The sequence below is a fragment of the Accipiter gentilis genome, chromosome 5, assembly GCF_929443795.1.
Source record: "Accipiter gentilis chromosome 5, bAccGen1.1, whole genome shotgun sequence".
Classification (NCBI taxonomy): domain Eukaryota; kingdom Metazoa; phylum Chordata; class Aves; order Accipitriformes; family Accipitridae; genus Astur; species Astur gentilis.
Genome location: NC_064884.1, coordinates 22,782,334 through 22,796,632, shown reverse-complemented (window position 1 = coordinate 22,796,632; position 14,299 = coordinate 22,782,334). Strand labels below are relative to the sequence as shown.

Sequence of the window (14,299 nt, the reverse complement as noted above, 5' to 3'; positions counted from 1 at the left end):
CATGGAATGAGAAAAATCACCCATCACCTATATAATACATATAATCCTATATTTATACAAAAAAATGAAAATCAGTATGATTTATTTTTTTCTTTGGGAAAACTTTAAAAAGGAAAAAAATCACTGTGCAGTGAAGAGTCAAAAGCATGTGTTGAACACATGCATATTCAAACCCTGTAAAGCAGTGATGAAGGATGGTATTGCTGAGAAGTTCTCTTTTTAGCAATTGCTTTGTAAAGAAAGCACTAAGCACAAGAACCCTGCCTTATCTGCTAGGCTCTGGTGACTGATTATATTAAGTATAAAGGCACTGCATGACATCTTAATCTAAATATTTAAACTCTTTGAAGGAGTCTTGGATTCTGTAGCAAGATAGGCTGATTTGTAATCTCCTTTCTCAATGATATCTCCTTTTATCACATAAACCTATATGCCTCAAATGGTGCATTCTTATCTAGTTGATTACGAACAACCTTACTTTCCAAATAAGCATCCCCGTACCTTGTTAAGAACATGAATATTAACTGCAAACTCAGCAATTGTTGACTCTTAAGTTGGTTTAGGCAGAAGTTACACTGGTGAGAGTCCTGATGTTCATGTCAGTTTACAGCAGTAATACATATGTAGGTCAAAATTGTTTAGCTGGCTCCACTGTAAATCAGGAGTAATTTCATCAAAGAAAACTATGCTGGTGTTACGCTGTTGTAACAGGACAGAGTTTGATGCTATCAAGTTGTCAAACACAGTAAAGAAAAAACTGTGCCCACAGTAAAGCTCCTAAATCCACTTTGAAGTGCGTCATATTAAAGACAGGTTTAAGAAGGGAATCAGTATCTGTGGTGGTTTTATCAGTAATTTAATCCCTATTCTCATTTATTAACAGATCTTATTTCTTTCTAGCTCCTTTTCCCACCCTCCTTGTGATATACTTATAAAAGCTTTCTTACTCTCCAGTTGACTGGTACTTATTCTGGGTTTTGCCATTCTTAATCCTCCCCTGCCCCCCACTCTGAACAAGGCACGTTCTTTCCCTTCTCCATTTGCAGTAAAATTTTCTTTGAGCAGTCCCTGGTGATGCCACGTTGGCTACATCTCGTTCTTTTTACAGCGGCAGTGTAGCATGTTATGGTGTGCCTTGATTATGATGTGTTTTAAGATGCTTATCAAAGAAAAAGCAGTTTATATTTTTGTTCTTATAGCACCTAATATATATTTAGTTTGGGCAAAGGGCTTTGGAAAGCACTCATTAAACACAGAATGCTTTAAATGTTTTTACTTTTCTTTCTGTTATTTTTTAGCTATTCTTTAAAGGAAATTTTATAACTAAGTGGGGTATTTGGCATGCCACCAACTAGACGAAGTTTTAGAAATGGCCAGGTCCTAAAGACCCTGATACTTAAATGTTTAGTTTTCTTGGTTTAGTTTAAAAGAAAAGGGTTGAGTCCTTCAGAAAATAATTTTGCATTCTGCATAGGCTGTTCGACAATTAAACACATGTGCATTTAAAGAAAGAGCCAAAGGCACCAGTGGGTAGGTATACTGACATACATTAACAGGATGTTTCCTCATCTCATGCTGATGTATTTCTAAAGTGAGCAGTGAAAACTGACAAGCCTTGTTTGTGTGTTTATGTGAGAAGTTAGGCCAATTTTTGCCTTTTGGACACAGCCCGAGATGTAGAGAAAGCGCTGTACCTTTGTAGTGGGAGTGCAGGGAAATCTTTTCACAGTCCCAAGTTTTGCAGTGGCTTTATGTCCTTGTTTTTGTGTTTGTCCCTGTGAGTAGGTACACGCAGATAATTTGTCCCAGTGTATTGCTCTTGGTGCATGCTGCTCGTTAAGCTGTTGTAGCTGTGCTACTAAGCCATTGCTTAAGCAGAACTGCAGCTGTGCCTTCTCGTTACCCATTCCCTTTGGAGGTGGGGCAGCACTAGCCTCTCTTCTATGTACTGTAAATCTTAAAAAATCCACATAGATCAAAATAGACGTGTTCTTTTTTCTAGTTTTTATGCAAAGCTTATCTGTTGTTACTAATGTCCAAAACACCTTGGCCAGTTGCCTACAGATAAAAACATCTTACAGAAGCCATGGAAGAGGCAGGCTTTATTAAAACCCACCTTACCCTCAATTCTTTATATGAACTTAAAACTAAGGCAGCAGCTGACCTTCAGTCGTGTAAGAAGTGGAAAGGCACCTCCATAATAGTTGGTCTATTGAACCTCTGTGAAATTTTTCTGTGCTTGTGATGTTGAGACTGTTCTCAAAATCTCATGGTGACATTACCCTGTTTAAAGAAATAGGGGACATCCTGTTTGGCACTGTAGAAGACCGCCCTTTTAAGAAGAAACGTACTGGATGAAATTATCTGCTTAAGTCAATGACAAAATTCAGTTATGTCTGGGTATGACCCATGAACTCTGCAAAGTCACCAGCTGTAAGCGTCAAGGACTCCGACGGACAAATTGATCTTGCTCAAACACGACGGGAAGTTCTTCCTGTTTGCTTCTCCGCTGGGAACAACTTCACAGCAACCGTAGGTCGAGACTTCTGTGCTGCCCCTGCTTAACAGCTCTGTGCTGGAGAACAGCTGCACAGAAAAATGCCTGGTCCATCTGCGACTGCGTGCCACTTTCTAATTTAGGTGTACGATGCTTTAAATAAGTGACGGTTCAGAACTCGGTACATTTACAGGTTATGTGACAGTTGCCATGGAAAAAAACCAAACGGGTTTGAGTGTTGTGTTACAGATCCTGCCTACCAATTCAAAACTAAGACCAAGGCAGTGGGTCCCATCTCATGGGGGTGCCGAGGCGCAGAGGAGGCTGCCCCACCAAAGATGCTGGCTGGGCGCTGCCCGGCTCCGGCTGTCGCGGGTTGGCAGAACGTGACCTTGGAGCTAATGGCGGCTGGTTTAAGGCGTGGCAGCTCTGAGGCAGCTCAGTCACCTCGCGTCCTCACCCGACGCTGTCGCCTGCTGCGATTTTTATAGCGCTAGCTTGTAATTAAAAAAATAAACCATGTCTGTGTGTGAAAAATTAAAGTTAAACCAAGCACAGAATAACGTTGTGGTTCACTGAAGTGGACAACGTACAAAGCAAACGCGCTCCTCATTTTTCTTACCAGTGTGCTGCATTTGCAACAGGGCAGTCTCACAAGCCACCTCTAAGGGAGCAGCAGTTCGCGGGTGGCACGCAGCACCCACCAGCCAGCCAACTTACTCAGGTCTGAAATCGCAGCAACTTTTCTCTAACTGACCGATTTCTTCTCAATACCTTAAAACAAACTCCAGCCTGACCGAAGAACGCTGCTTTTTAACCCTGCGTGGCGTGTGCAAGCTCGCGGAACGCTAAACGCGGGCGCCCGCCGATGCCCGGGTCGAGCCGCCGGCGGCCGGGGCGGCCGGGGCACGCCGCGGGCACCCGCTCCCCGCGGCCGCTCGGTCCCGCCGCGCCGATGAGCGGCCGCCGGCTCCCGCCGCCCTCGCCCGCGGCGTCCGGGTGCCCGAGGCGGGAGGAGGGGCACGGCCCGGCGGAGGGCGGCGGGCCGCAGGAAGCGCTGCCGTCACCCGGCCCAGCCCCGCTGCGCTGCCAGCGGGAGGCTGGGCCGCGCTGGGCCGGGGCCGGGCCGCCCCGCTCCGCCTTGGCGTCCCCAGAAGGGATGCGGCGGCGCACGCCATGAGCTGGCGGTCCGGCTCCCGCGGCGTGGTCCTCACCGCCTACCACCCCAGCGGCGGCGGCGGCGGCGACGCCCCCGGCGGGTGAGTGGCGGCGCGGGGAGGCCGGCCCGGCGGCGGCGGGCGCTGCTTGGCCCGGCCCGGCCCGGCCCGGCCCGGCAGGGCGCGGGCGGCAGGTGCGCTCGGGGGCGGCGGGGCGGGGGCGGCCGCAGCTCGGCCCGCGGGCCGTGCGGTGCCGCGGCGGAGGAGGGGCGGAGCCGGCTGAGCGGGAAGCTGTTGCGCGGGGAGAAGGTGTTTTCTCCGGCCCCCCGGGGCTGGTGGGGTTTCCCCATTTCTGCGCTTTGTCCCGCATCCTCCCAAACGTGTTTTTTTGTTGTGTGGTTTTGTGGGTTTTTTTCTCTTTTCCTTCGTGTTCCTTCACCACTTTCGCCAGTAACCTCCGCACGTCGCGGAAACCCCAGGCATTTTGCTGGGCTTCTGAGAGTCGAGGGCGAACAGCAGACGCCGGCTGTTGTCAAGGTGTTTGTAGCTGGAAACAGCCCCGCGGCCGCCCGAGTGCGTTGTCGGTGTTAAAACCAAACTGTTTCTGGTCGGTGCGGTTTTGGACTTGGCGCGGGTAGGGTTTGCAGGGTGCAGTGGTGGGTGCTGCCCCGTGGCTTCAGGGGGAGCTGGACGCCAGAGTCCGTGGGATCAGGCTGTTTGTGGGATGCAGTGCATAGCTTTTCATATAACCTCTTTGCGCTTTGTTCTCTGTGTTATTGTCACTTTTTTACATGAGGTAAACGGAAGGAAGGTGCAGGTAACAACAAGATAAACTTTTTAAAGCGTTTGTCATTTTGCTTAAAAGGTGAAACTGATAACAGGCAAAGAAGCCAGCTTCACTTTTATGAAGGCTGAGGACCTCCTAGTGCCTCACGGCATGTGTTGTATACAGGCAGAAGCACTGCTGGCTTTTCCGTAGCAATAACCAGAGAGACTGCTGTGTGGAGAGGAGAATTTTGTCTTTATGGCCCATTCAGTCTTGTCTATTCCTTGCTGAAACTGTCAACAAAGGTCCCATTGATAAAGATGGGACTTTTATTAATGCTGAGAAGCCAGCTGAAACTGGGAAGGTATTGAAAGTGGCACGCTGTTTCCATGTGTGCATAGGAAGAGCGTGTCTGATCAAAGAGATTATAGTCTGATTAAAAGAAGATAAAAGGAAGTACAGTATGTCACCCTGGACAAAAGATAACTGATGCACCATATGTCACACCAAGAGGCCACAGCAAAGGCAAGAACTGAACTAAGAAATACAGCCTACCCTGTGTTTGAACCACAAAGCCATGCTTCTCTTTTAGTTGAGCTCCTTCCTTCTCTGTAAGTAATGTTATTTATCACCCGTGCTTTAAGTCCTGCTGTCAACTTAGCTACATATATAAGGGCACTCCAGATCTAGTTGTTTACTATTGAGTGCAAAATATGTGCATTTCTGCAAGAAAATCACAAAATCCACCACCTTCTCTATTATTGCTTGTGGTGTTCTTACTTCTCATACCCCTCCTCAAACTTCCCATGCAGGAGGGACCACTTTCTGTTTCTTGGGATAACTTGTGAATAAGGATTTGTGTATCTACAGACTGTTAAGATCGGTTCCCTCTCTTAACACAGGGCTGCCTGGATGCATGACTCTAAGCTGCAGTTACTCTCAGCCCCCAGAGGCCCCAGACACAGGAGCACAGATGTGGGGGCCCCTCTGTGTCCTAGAAATTTGTCTCCTGTGCTATTGCCACCCCATTAGGAGCTGTGACTCATCAGGTTCTCAGTCCTCTGCAGCTGCCTCTGGGGCCAGCCTCCTGGGCGAACTGAGACACTGCCATGCAAGTAATGGTGATCCTTCACAAATTGTTCTGATGTGAGATTAAGGGGAGTGTGGGGCAGGGTGGGGTGGGGAATAAATGTGAAAAGCAGTCTAATTTCCTTAATTATAGCATATAAATGTGTACCTTAAAGCTGCGCAGAACAGGGTATTCATTCCCACAGTTAGTTTGCCTGAGTTGCACGCCGGCAGTGTTACGGCTTTCCAGGCCATGCACGTTTGCCACTAAACTAAGATCTTAAAGGACACCTCTCTGCCTTTCTGCTGTGCTACTCTAAATTTGGACCTCAGTCCTTTCTCTCCTGTTTTCATTAACCAGGATTTCAACTCCATGGTCCTAATTTATTTGCTTCCTCCTGCCCTGGAACCCCAGTGTCTGCCCACTTCTGAAGTGAGAGAGGTTGGGAATATTGTTTTCATGGGGGCAGGGAGGGAGGGGAATGACCACTTGTTATTTTTTGGTCTTTTTAAAAACAAACAAAACTTTTCTGAAACATTGTAACATTCCTGTGGGATTTTTTTTTTTTTCCCCCATTTCTCTAACTACTTTCTTTCTTCATCAACATTCCCAAGACATGCAGAGCTGTGTGATAATAATAGAGCAAACCCCCAAACCTGTATAATTCCGAAATATTTTCTGGAAGTAAGTTCTTCCATTATGCTCTGCACAGTAAGCATACCAAGTTCTGCTGTCCACATTCTGCATTTTATTACTGATGTGAAATTGGAACTTATTTTGCCTTTTTTTAAAAATAACAAAATAAGAACAACTTTCAGTATCTAGGTTAGCATCTGTCTGCTAATTTGAAAACTCTGTAATTTTTAACAAGGATCAGAATATTAGGAAGCCAACGTAATACAGTACCAGCTGTAATGAAGCAGCCCTTTTGGAAAGATTAATAGAGAAACTGTGTTGAATTATTTTTTTCATAGGCATACAAAATAGTGTACATTAGAGATTTCTTTGTCTTTGGAGGGTTGGGGAAGCGTGGCACTGGTACATCCTGGAAAAAGCGATGCATTGGCTGTGCTCCAAACAAAGCGGCATCCTAGGAAAGGGCTACACTTCCTAGCCATTTATTTTTTCCTTCAGGCATGTGAGAAGTCTTGCTTCATAAGACTAAAGAGTTTTACTGATCTAATAGATTGTTGAGCTACTTTTCTTTTTTTGGCCCTCTAAAGGCACAATGAGCCTGTGAAATAACTTTCTTTAGGAAAGGTTTACCGTACCATTGGTTCACTCGGCTAAAATCTAGAACAGCCTTGGTGTGGTTACTTCCAAGTTTGACCATTTAGGAATATTGTCTTGCCAGTGGTGATGCACAAAATAGTATCAGAGCTGTTGTCTTTGCCACAGAGAAGTTTATTTTACATTTTACTTTATAGTAATGGTTAAAGAAGTATCTTCGTACAGTGTAGATACTGATTGTGGGTGACTTCTGTGGTATACCTAAGTATTTATCTAAGAACTTTGTTACAGAAATCACAAAAGCAGATTACCCAGTATCAAATTAAATTTTAATAGTTCTCTTTTCCATATTGCTTCAGTTTTCTCACTTCCCGGTTTTAAGCCATTAGACCCACTAATGCTTTATTGGCTCTCATGCCACTTGCATTTTGGTATCATCTCCTTTTCTTTATGATGTCCACGCACAAGCTTTTAAATAATTTCTTCTTGTTTTTCCCATTAAACCATTTGTTATTTATTATATGGACTGTGGAAAGTAAGAGTGAATTGTGTTGGTTTCAGTCCAAGACCCTGTTTCAGTGACTGCTTGTAGGCACAACACTCTTATGCACATGAAATCCACACCCTTAAGCATAGACTTCCAGTGCCATTTAGGTTCTTTGCTGGGGAATTTTACCCCATCTACTGTGGCAGAAAGGACTGCAGGTCCTGTGTCATATTTGCCAGCCACATGTAGGCATTTCAGATAACAACAGTCTTTTCGTATGGCTGTGTGTGTTTATCCTCAGGCAATCAAATGCCATCCAGAGTGTCCTCTACAGGCCTATTTTTGTCTTGTAGAGTGAGTGAATGTGTGTGTGTATGCGTATATATGTATGTGTGTATGTATATGTATGTGTGTATATGTAAAAATATTTTTTTAAATGCGATTATAAGTCTGGAGTATTCAGTGGATGGGGAATAGGATATAGCAAAACTACAAGTGAATGCATGCAGAGTGCATGCAGAACTAACTGCATGCGTACCAGTGCATGGGGCAAATAAACTTCTGCTACAGAGCATTTTCAAGAGCCAAGCCTAAAATGCAAACTGAGTAATAGATAAATGATTTTAAATGTGGTGGCCAGTGGACGTTGACTTTTCTTTTCTCTCCATCCTGTCTGGGAAGCTGCTGTTCTCTGTTGTCTCCTGTGCTGCACCAGAGTGTCCTGTGAGTCACAGCCTCCCTATATCTGTTTCCAGTGAGTCACTGTGCTTGCTCACAGTCAGCCAGCGCATGCACTTTTGCTGCAACTTCATGTGCACTTCTTTAACTTACATTGGAAGACCAGTTTGAGTTTGGAAGCTTTGCAAGCCAGTGCCTGTTTAATGTCATATGCTCCTGAAGAGCCTGTGAATCTTCATATTGCTGATGACTTGTTAAGAACGACTCCAGCGTTCCATAGAGCCTAGGACACAGCTCTTCCTCCTCAGAGGCCATGCAGCTATATGCACCCTGTTTTAATTGCCCTATTTAAATCTTGCATTTGATTTGCTGGAATTCACTTGCAAAATGAGAACGATGCGTTGAGTTTCCCTGAGATGAAACTAAAAGCCGGACCAGTTCTGGAAAGAGTGCTGTAACCCTCACCTATCATAAGAGAGAAGATTGCCGCTGCCTCAGGTCTCCCCTTTCAAGTGACACCTGCTACCCAGGGCCTGTGGTCCCCAAGATTCACTGTCCCACTTCATTACTGAATCCGCATGACTTTGGGAGGTGCCACCTGAAGCTTGGATCTGTGTGACAGTGAAATCAGGGGGTGTCAGTGGGTTTTGTGGTAGAGAAGTGCCCTTTTTTGTGGGTTACTGTGTAAGTCTGCATAAAACAAAGTATTTATTTATATATGTCTTTGTAAATATGGGCTTTACTAACTTCGTAGTTAGCATCTGTGTTCATTGTGGGGATGAGTGACAAGTGAGGGGCATAAAATACTTGGTGTTTTCTACAGACAGCTGAGGTCTAAATCACTCACTCACTGTTTTATCTCCCTGAGAAAGAAACCAGATGATAGATGTTGTCTGAACTTGGAAAAATGACAAAGACTTCTGCTATGAATTGCCCACAATATATGATTTTTCAAATGTTGACCATAATAGACATTACAAATCACACATAGAAGAGGAGTTTATTCTTCTCTTACCAGAATAATCTGCCTCACTCATTGTTCAAATATTTGCTCACTTTAATCTGAAGACATAATAGTTTGCATCTTAATCCAAGAAGAAATCTAGTAGTAAGCATGAATTCATGCCTTTTTTCAAGGGCAGTTTCCATCTCCATTCTTTCAGAGAGAAAAACTCTCATTCCTTTCCCCCTCTTTTCCCACCAGTGACTCACTCTTGGAATTGAAATCCAGTGAGATCCAGTATGAAGGACTAAGGCACTGTGAGGGATACATGTAATGCTCATACAAGCAACAAGCTCACAAGCTGATTACTCACAACTGACTTAAGTTGGTGGAGCCCTTTGGAATTTCATTTGCAATCTGCTAGTACAGCACAGATTTCAGGTTCTCTATATCATCACAGCATTTGTTGTTCCTAACGCCTGTACCTGTCTTTCATGATGCTAGTATGGATGGCTCAGCACAGTACCTTCCATTTGTTGCTTCACTTCTGCAAAGCAAAGGTCTGTCATGCTATGGCTGACTTTATAAAATCATAGCAATCTTTTTATCTGCTAAGTTTACACATTCTACATGAGCACAATCGTTATCTAAGTGCATTAGAAAAATCTTTTCTGCCTTGGATTTGCCTACTAATTTGAACAGTGATCATTGTCTGATGCCTCCCAACGTCTTCAGATAGAGCTGACAGGCAGCAATGCATTAAGTTGCTTTATTTAGAATTGCTTTTGTGTCTTCTGTACTTCATGCATGTATAAATATGTAGTATACTGGAGGCCCTTAATGTGTTGCTTAGTTACTGGTGTATTAATCCCAGTAACTTGATCTACTGACAGCAAGACGTGGTATCCCAACATTTCCTGCTTCCTTGATTCTGGATTCCTGTTTCATGGGGTTCCTCCTTCCCCCAGTTTGCACCATATTTCTTCTTTGAATTTATCTTGCTCCTGCCTTTGGTTCTTGCTATGCCTTTCCAATCGATTAAAAAGCCCTCGTAGTGCCTGTTACCTATTGTCAAGTTGCTGCTCAATTTTATCTTGGTAGACGGAGCAAATAATTCTCTGTGAGTCTCTTTGTTTCTTCAGTCTGAAAATCCTTTTTGTGACAGTTTTCTTCAGCATTTTCAGCATCCTTCTTTACACCTGCACTGCTACTTTGCTTCTCATTCACCCCCCAGTCTGAATTACATGCAGTACTGCAGTGTCGGTCTCATGAGTGTCACCTATGCAGGTAAATTCACTTCCTTGCTGCTAATTACCACCTCAGCCAATTGTATATACTGCAGTCATGCCGTCTTGTTTTTCTAAGCATCCTGGTGGAACTCACTTTGAGTTTGCATGTCCTTTCTGAGCCCTAGATCTACTCAAGCTCTTCTTTTTTGGCGCAGTCTGCATTGCATAGACATGGCCACTGTTTCTCACACTTAGACATCCATTTAGCACCTGTCAGTATGATAAACCAACATTATTTCAACAAGCCCAGTTCACTAGGTGACCTAGATTATTCTACATCGTGGATGTAGATTTGATTTAATGCCCTTTACTATCAGTGACAACAGTCTATTCAGTTCTACTCTGAGTCAGGCCCTTAAACAGATATAAAATGAGAGTAACTGTGCTGAACCAGTAGAGCTACATAGCAGAAAAGAGGAAAATCAGGGCCCTCTGTATGTAGGCTTTCTCTTTTATTTTAATGACATGCAGAGAATGAGATGTCATGCTTGTCAAGCTATAAGAAATGTGAAGCATAAAGGCCTTTTGAACATTTTAATTACGGGCTTTCCCTTTTTTGCTCGACTGTGTACAAATCTAGCTGATACAGAGCATAATACAATGTATTACTAGATGTGCTGTTACAAGCATGTAGACTTTATGCAAAACTGGAATGTAACTGAGCTTCTGATGAGCTAAGTGCGAGAGGAGCTGTGTAAATCTGAACTCCAATGTTTGCTCTAAGTGTGGTATCAAATTAATATTTTTTAATTGTTTCTTGAAGTTCTTTTTCTTTGAAGAGCAGAATTGTTGAACTTGCTTTTGAATAAGACTAATAAATTTTTGGTCTGCTGATACTGGCACTCAATTAAAAAGTGTTATAATCTATTGTTATTGCCAATATTTATTTTACTCTTGTTTTGTAACCGTTACTAGTGGAGCTGAAAGCTCTAAGGTTTTAAAAGGCTACTCATACACGTTTTGGTAACATTTGCAATGCCAGCATCCTCCTCTATGGTTAGTGCTTTTTTACTAGAGTTACTGGGTGTGCACCTTCATTTTTTTCTTCTATGAATCAGAATACTATGGCTGAACAGAGGCTGTAATTACAGTAAACGATACGGTGAGGTTCCTGCTGTGAGTGGCATTGCAGATTCCTGTTATGCATGGGTCACTGTCACTCCAGACTCCTCAGTAAATCTGCTTGGCCAGGGGAAGAAAAATTCAAAACTCATAAGTTTTGAGTACTTCCAATGTGCCAGTGGGCTGTTCTGTGAGGGCCACTGGTTTTGCAATGAACCTGCCTCTGCCTCGGAGTCTTGATCTCAAAATAATCATGTGCAGGCAGGGAATTTAAATATTTATAGCCAAATAAATAGGCGGAAAAAAATAGAGTTTTTTGGTTTTTAGTGTTTAGATGTGTAAAAAAAATAAATATACTTGATTTATTTCATTAGTACAATTTTAGCCATCATCTTCTGAGGTATATTTTTGGTGATACCCTGAGCAGCATATGGGATGAGCACCTAAGCAATTTACCCCTCTGCACTGCCAAAAAAGCTGAAGCTGTGAAGTTATTCTTCGGTCATTATTTTGTGCCAACTCTCTTGTATTACAGCAAAATAAAAGCGTGCAAAGAAACAGTTACTTACCTGGTCATACCTTCCCATGAGGATAAGCTGCTCAATATTCCCCCTCGTTCTGTGACTCTGTTCCCTGCCCTTCGTGCTACAGCATCCCAATCCTGTTAGCCTAGAAATGCTTTCATGAGAATTTCAGAGATTTTATCTGTCATCTTCCTATGACACCCTTCTTTCCTAGGGAGGCTTCTTAGGCCAAAAGCTGGCAATAAAAATGTGTTAGAATGTTTACTTCGCAGGGCCCACAGTATTGTTGGAGGACTTTAAATGGTTTGGGGTGAAATATTTGAGGAGGAGCAAATGTGAATCTTTTTAGCATTAGAAATATGGTTGAAGATACACCACACATGAGAAAGCAACAAAGTAAGAATAATGTTGTCTCTTCAGCAAATTAATACCTTATCATGCATACTCAGTGCCAAACTGCCACAGAACAGTTGGCATGTTTTTGCTTGATTTAGTATCAGTACAAATCTTCAGTTTACCGCTCCTCCAACTACCTCTTCTTCCTGTCCAGCTGTCCTTAAACCACCCAGACATTTTTCACTCTGCCTTAGGGAAGTCAGATATTTTGACTTCACTTCCCTATTTGAAAACCAGGAAAATCCTTAAGAGGATGTGTGAGAATTGTTTGCTCAATGTTTAGTGATAATGTGCTCAGTAAAGTACATTGTTTAATTTTTATTATTTTTAATCAGTTGATTGTTTTTAGCTGATTTCTATGTAATTATCAGAACAATAACTGGTGGGACGCAAGGCCACTGATGAAGTATTGCCTCTTATCAGAAATTCTCTGCCTTTAATAAAATACAACAGCAAGGTCCAGGAGTATACTATATCCAGAGGTAACAGGGAGCTTTGCCCCTGGTTTAAGAGAGGGCAAGGTTAGATTTTAGCTGTACAAGTAAAGCAGAAAGTTCTCATAGGCTCATAGTGGCCCAAGGAATCTCATAATGATCATGATTATAGCTATAGTTACGAGTCTGTGATCCCAGATACAAAGCAAGGGGCTTGGAGCAGTAGCCAGAAGCCTCCGCTGCTGAACAGCAAGGAAGCCCTGTTAAGTGCTGTCATGCACGCAGCCGTGACTCAGTGGCCAGTCACAGCTGAAGACCAGAGCCTCCCTGGTTACCGCAGGCCAGCGGAAGATGCTTTCTCTCTCGACAATCGCTAAGAGGATGATAGATGTGACAACTCTGTAGCGTAGCTTCTGGAGCCTCATAGCCTGATTGCCTTTGCCGCAGCTAGATAAGGGAACGCTTACGGTGTTATCATTGTGGGAGTGGTGTCGTCATTGCGGGAATAGGCATCCCCATCATTATAACCCATTCGGAGGGTGGGCTTTCGTGTCCTACTAAACTAACTTGTTCTGGTGGCTTGGCTGTGTTATCTCCTGAGAAGCCTGTATTTCAGGTAGACTTCAGGAATATCTTCTTGTTCTTTTGAAAGTATTATCTTGGGAGAGAGATGCCATGCTATTTCATGAAACTTTTTATTTTCATCTCAGAGTGCCTCTTAAGGCTTGTCCTGAACCAGTGGAAGTTTTGATGTGCAGTGACAGTGGGTGCAGGTCATGGCCATCCTAGGCTGAGATAAGTGGAGGCTGAAAAGAGTGAGGAACATCACTGCAAGTAGAGTTTCCTTCCATCTCTCACCTACACCTTCCTAATGTTTTTCTTGCCCTGGCATTGGCGTTTCTGAGCTGAGCTGGATAAAAGAAAAACCAAACCAAAAAACCAAAACAACTGAAAGCAGTAATTTCTGCAATTGTTGTTTTCAGACAGATTGGTTTCTTAACCTAGCTCAGCAGGTGACTGCACGAGTGACGGTGCTGGCACAAGGGAAGTGATGGAAACCTGCAGGAAAGGGGGATTTGACAGAACCCTCTGGCAGCAGCCTACATCTGTGCCAGCTTAATGTCATCATTATGGGGCTGTAATGTGACAAGATAACTCATTTTTATGAGTCCTAGTACTGGCTATGGCCACATGCTGTGAGAGGCTCATCTGATATAATTTAACTGCATTGGTTCAGATTTGTTAAAAGGATATTTGATGGCTTAACTTTGTACGGACAGGTCTTTAGTCAGTACGGGTACAGCTTGTCCTTTAGCAGCCACCCTAAAGCTAGCGTAAGCTTCATCTCCAGCTCTTTTAGTCCTGTCTCGCACCGTTCAGTGACTCAGCCATGTGCAGGTCCTCTACCTGCAGGTAAAAGGCAGTCTGCGATGTGAGAAGAGATCCTTGGGATGCAGGCGCATTGTGCAGGGGGGGCACCTGCCCTCCTCTTATGGACCGGTGGATAGCCTGCCTTCCCCTCGTTGTCTGCGTGTGGCATTGTGCAGCCTGCCTCACCAAAAGAAACAGAAGCCCAGCTTGGATTCCCACACACTGTAATGAGGTAAATTAAAGTGCAGTTTCTAAATTATGGTTGGTCGTCAGTTGATAGGCTCTTAAAATCTTGCTGATATGTGTGTTGTTTAAACACACCTTTGCTCCGACCTTTGCACCAGAGAGATTGCTTTGGTTTCATAGTGCCCAAGGTAGTACATCAAAACATTATCA

The 14,299-nt window shown here is 43.8% G+C and overlaps 1 protein-coding gene across 6 annotated transcripts in view; it reads left to right on the top strand.

The window, feature by feature from the left end:
* Positions 1 to 14,299, top strand: part of ARHGAP18 (Rho GTPase activating protein 18) — a 98,599-nt gene that overhangs the window by 24,351 nt on the left and 59,949 nt on the right. Inside the window, exons 1-2 of one of the 6 annotated variants that reach the window (XM_049801483.1) lie at positions 3,682 to 3,756; positions 5,323 to 5,535. The exons of 2 other annotated variants lie outside the window; for them this stretch is intronic. Coding sequence is in view for 2 of the 4 variants with exons in the window: in XM_049801479.1 (XP_049657436.1) it covers positions 3,674 to 3,756 (83 nt within the window). In the remaining 2 variants the exon portion in view is untranslated. Of the gene's footprint in view, positions 1 to 3,553; positions 3,757 to 4,510; positions 5,032 to 5,322; positions 5,536 to 13,748; positions 14,136 to 14,299 lie in introns of those variants that run through there. 3 more of the 6 variants (XM_049801482.1, XM_049801479.1, XM_049801481.1) reach the window with 3 other exon arrangements.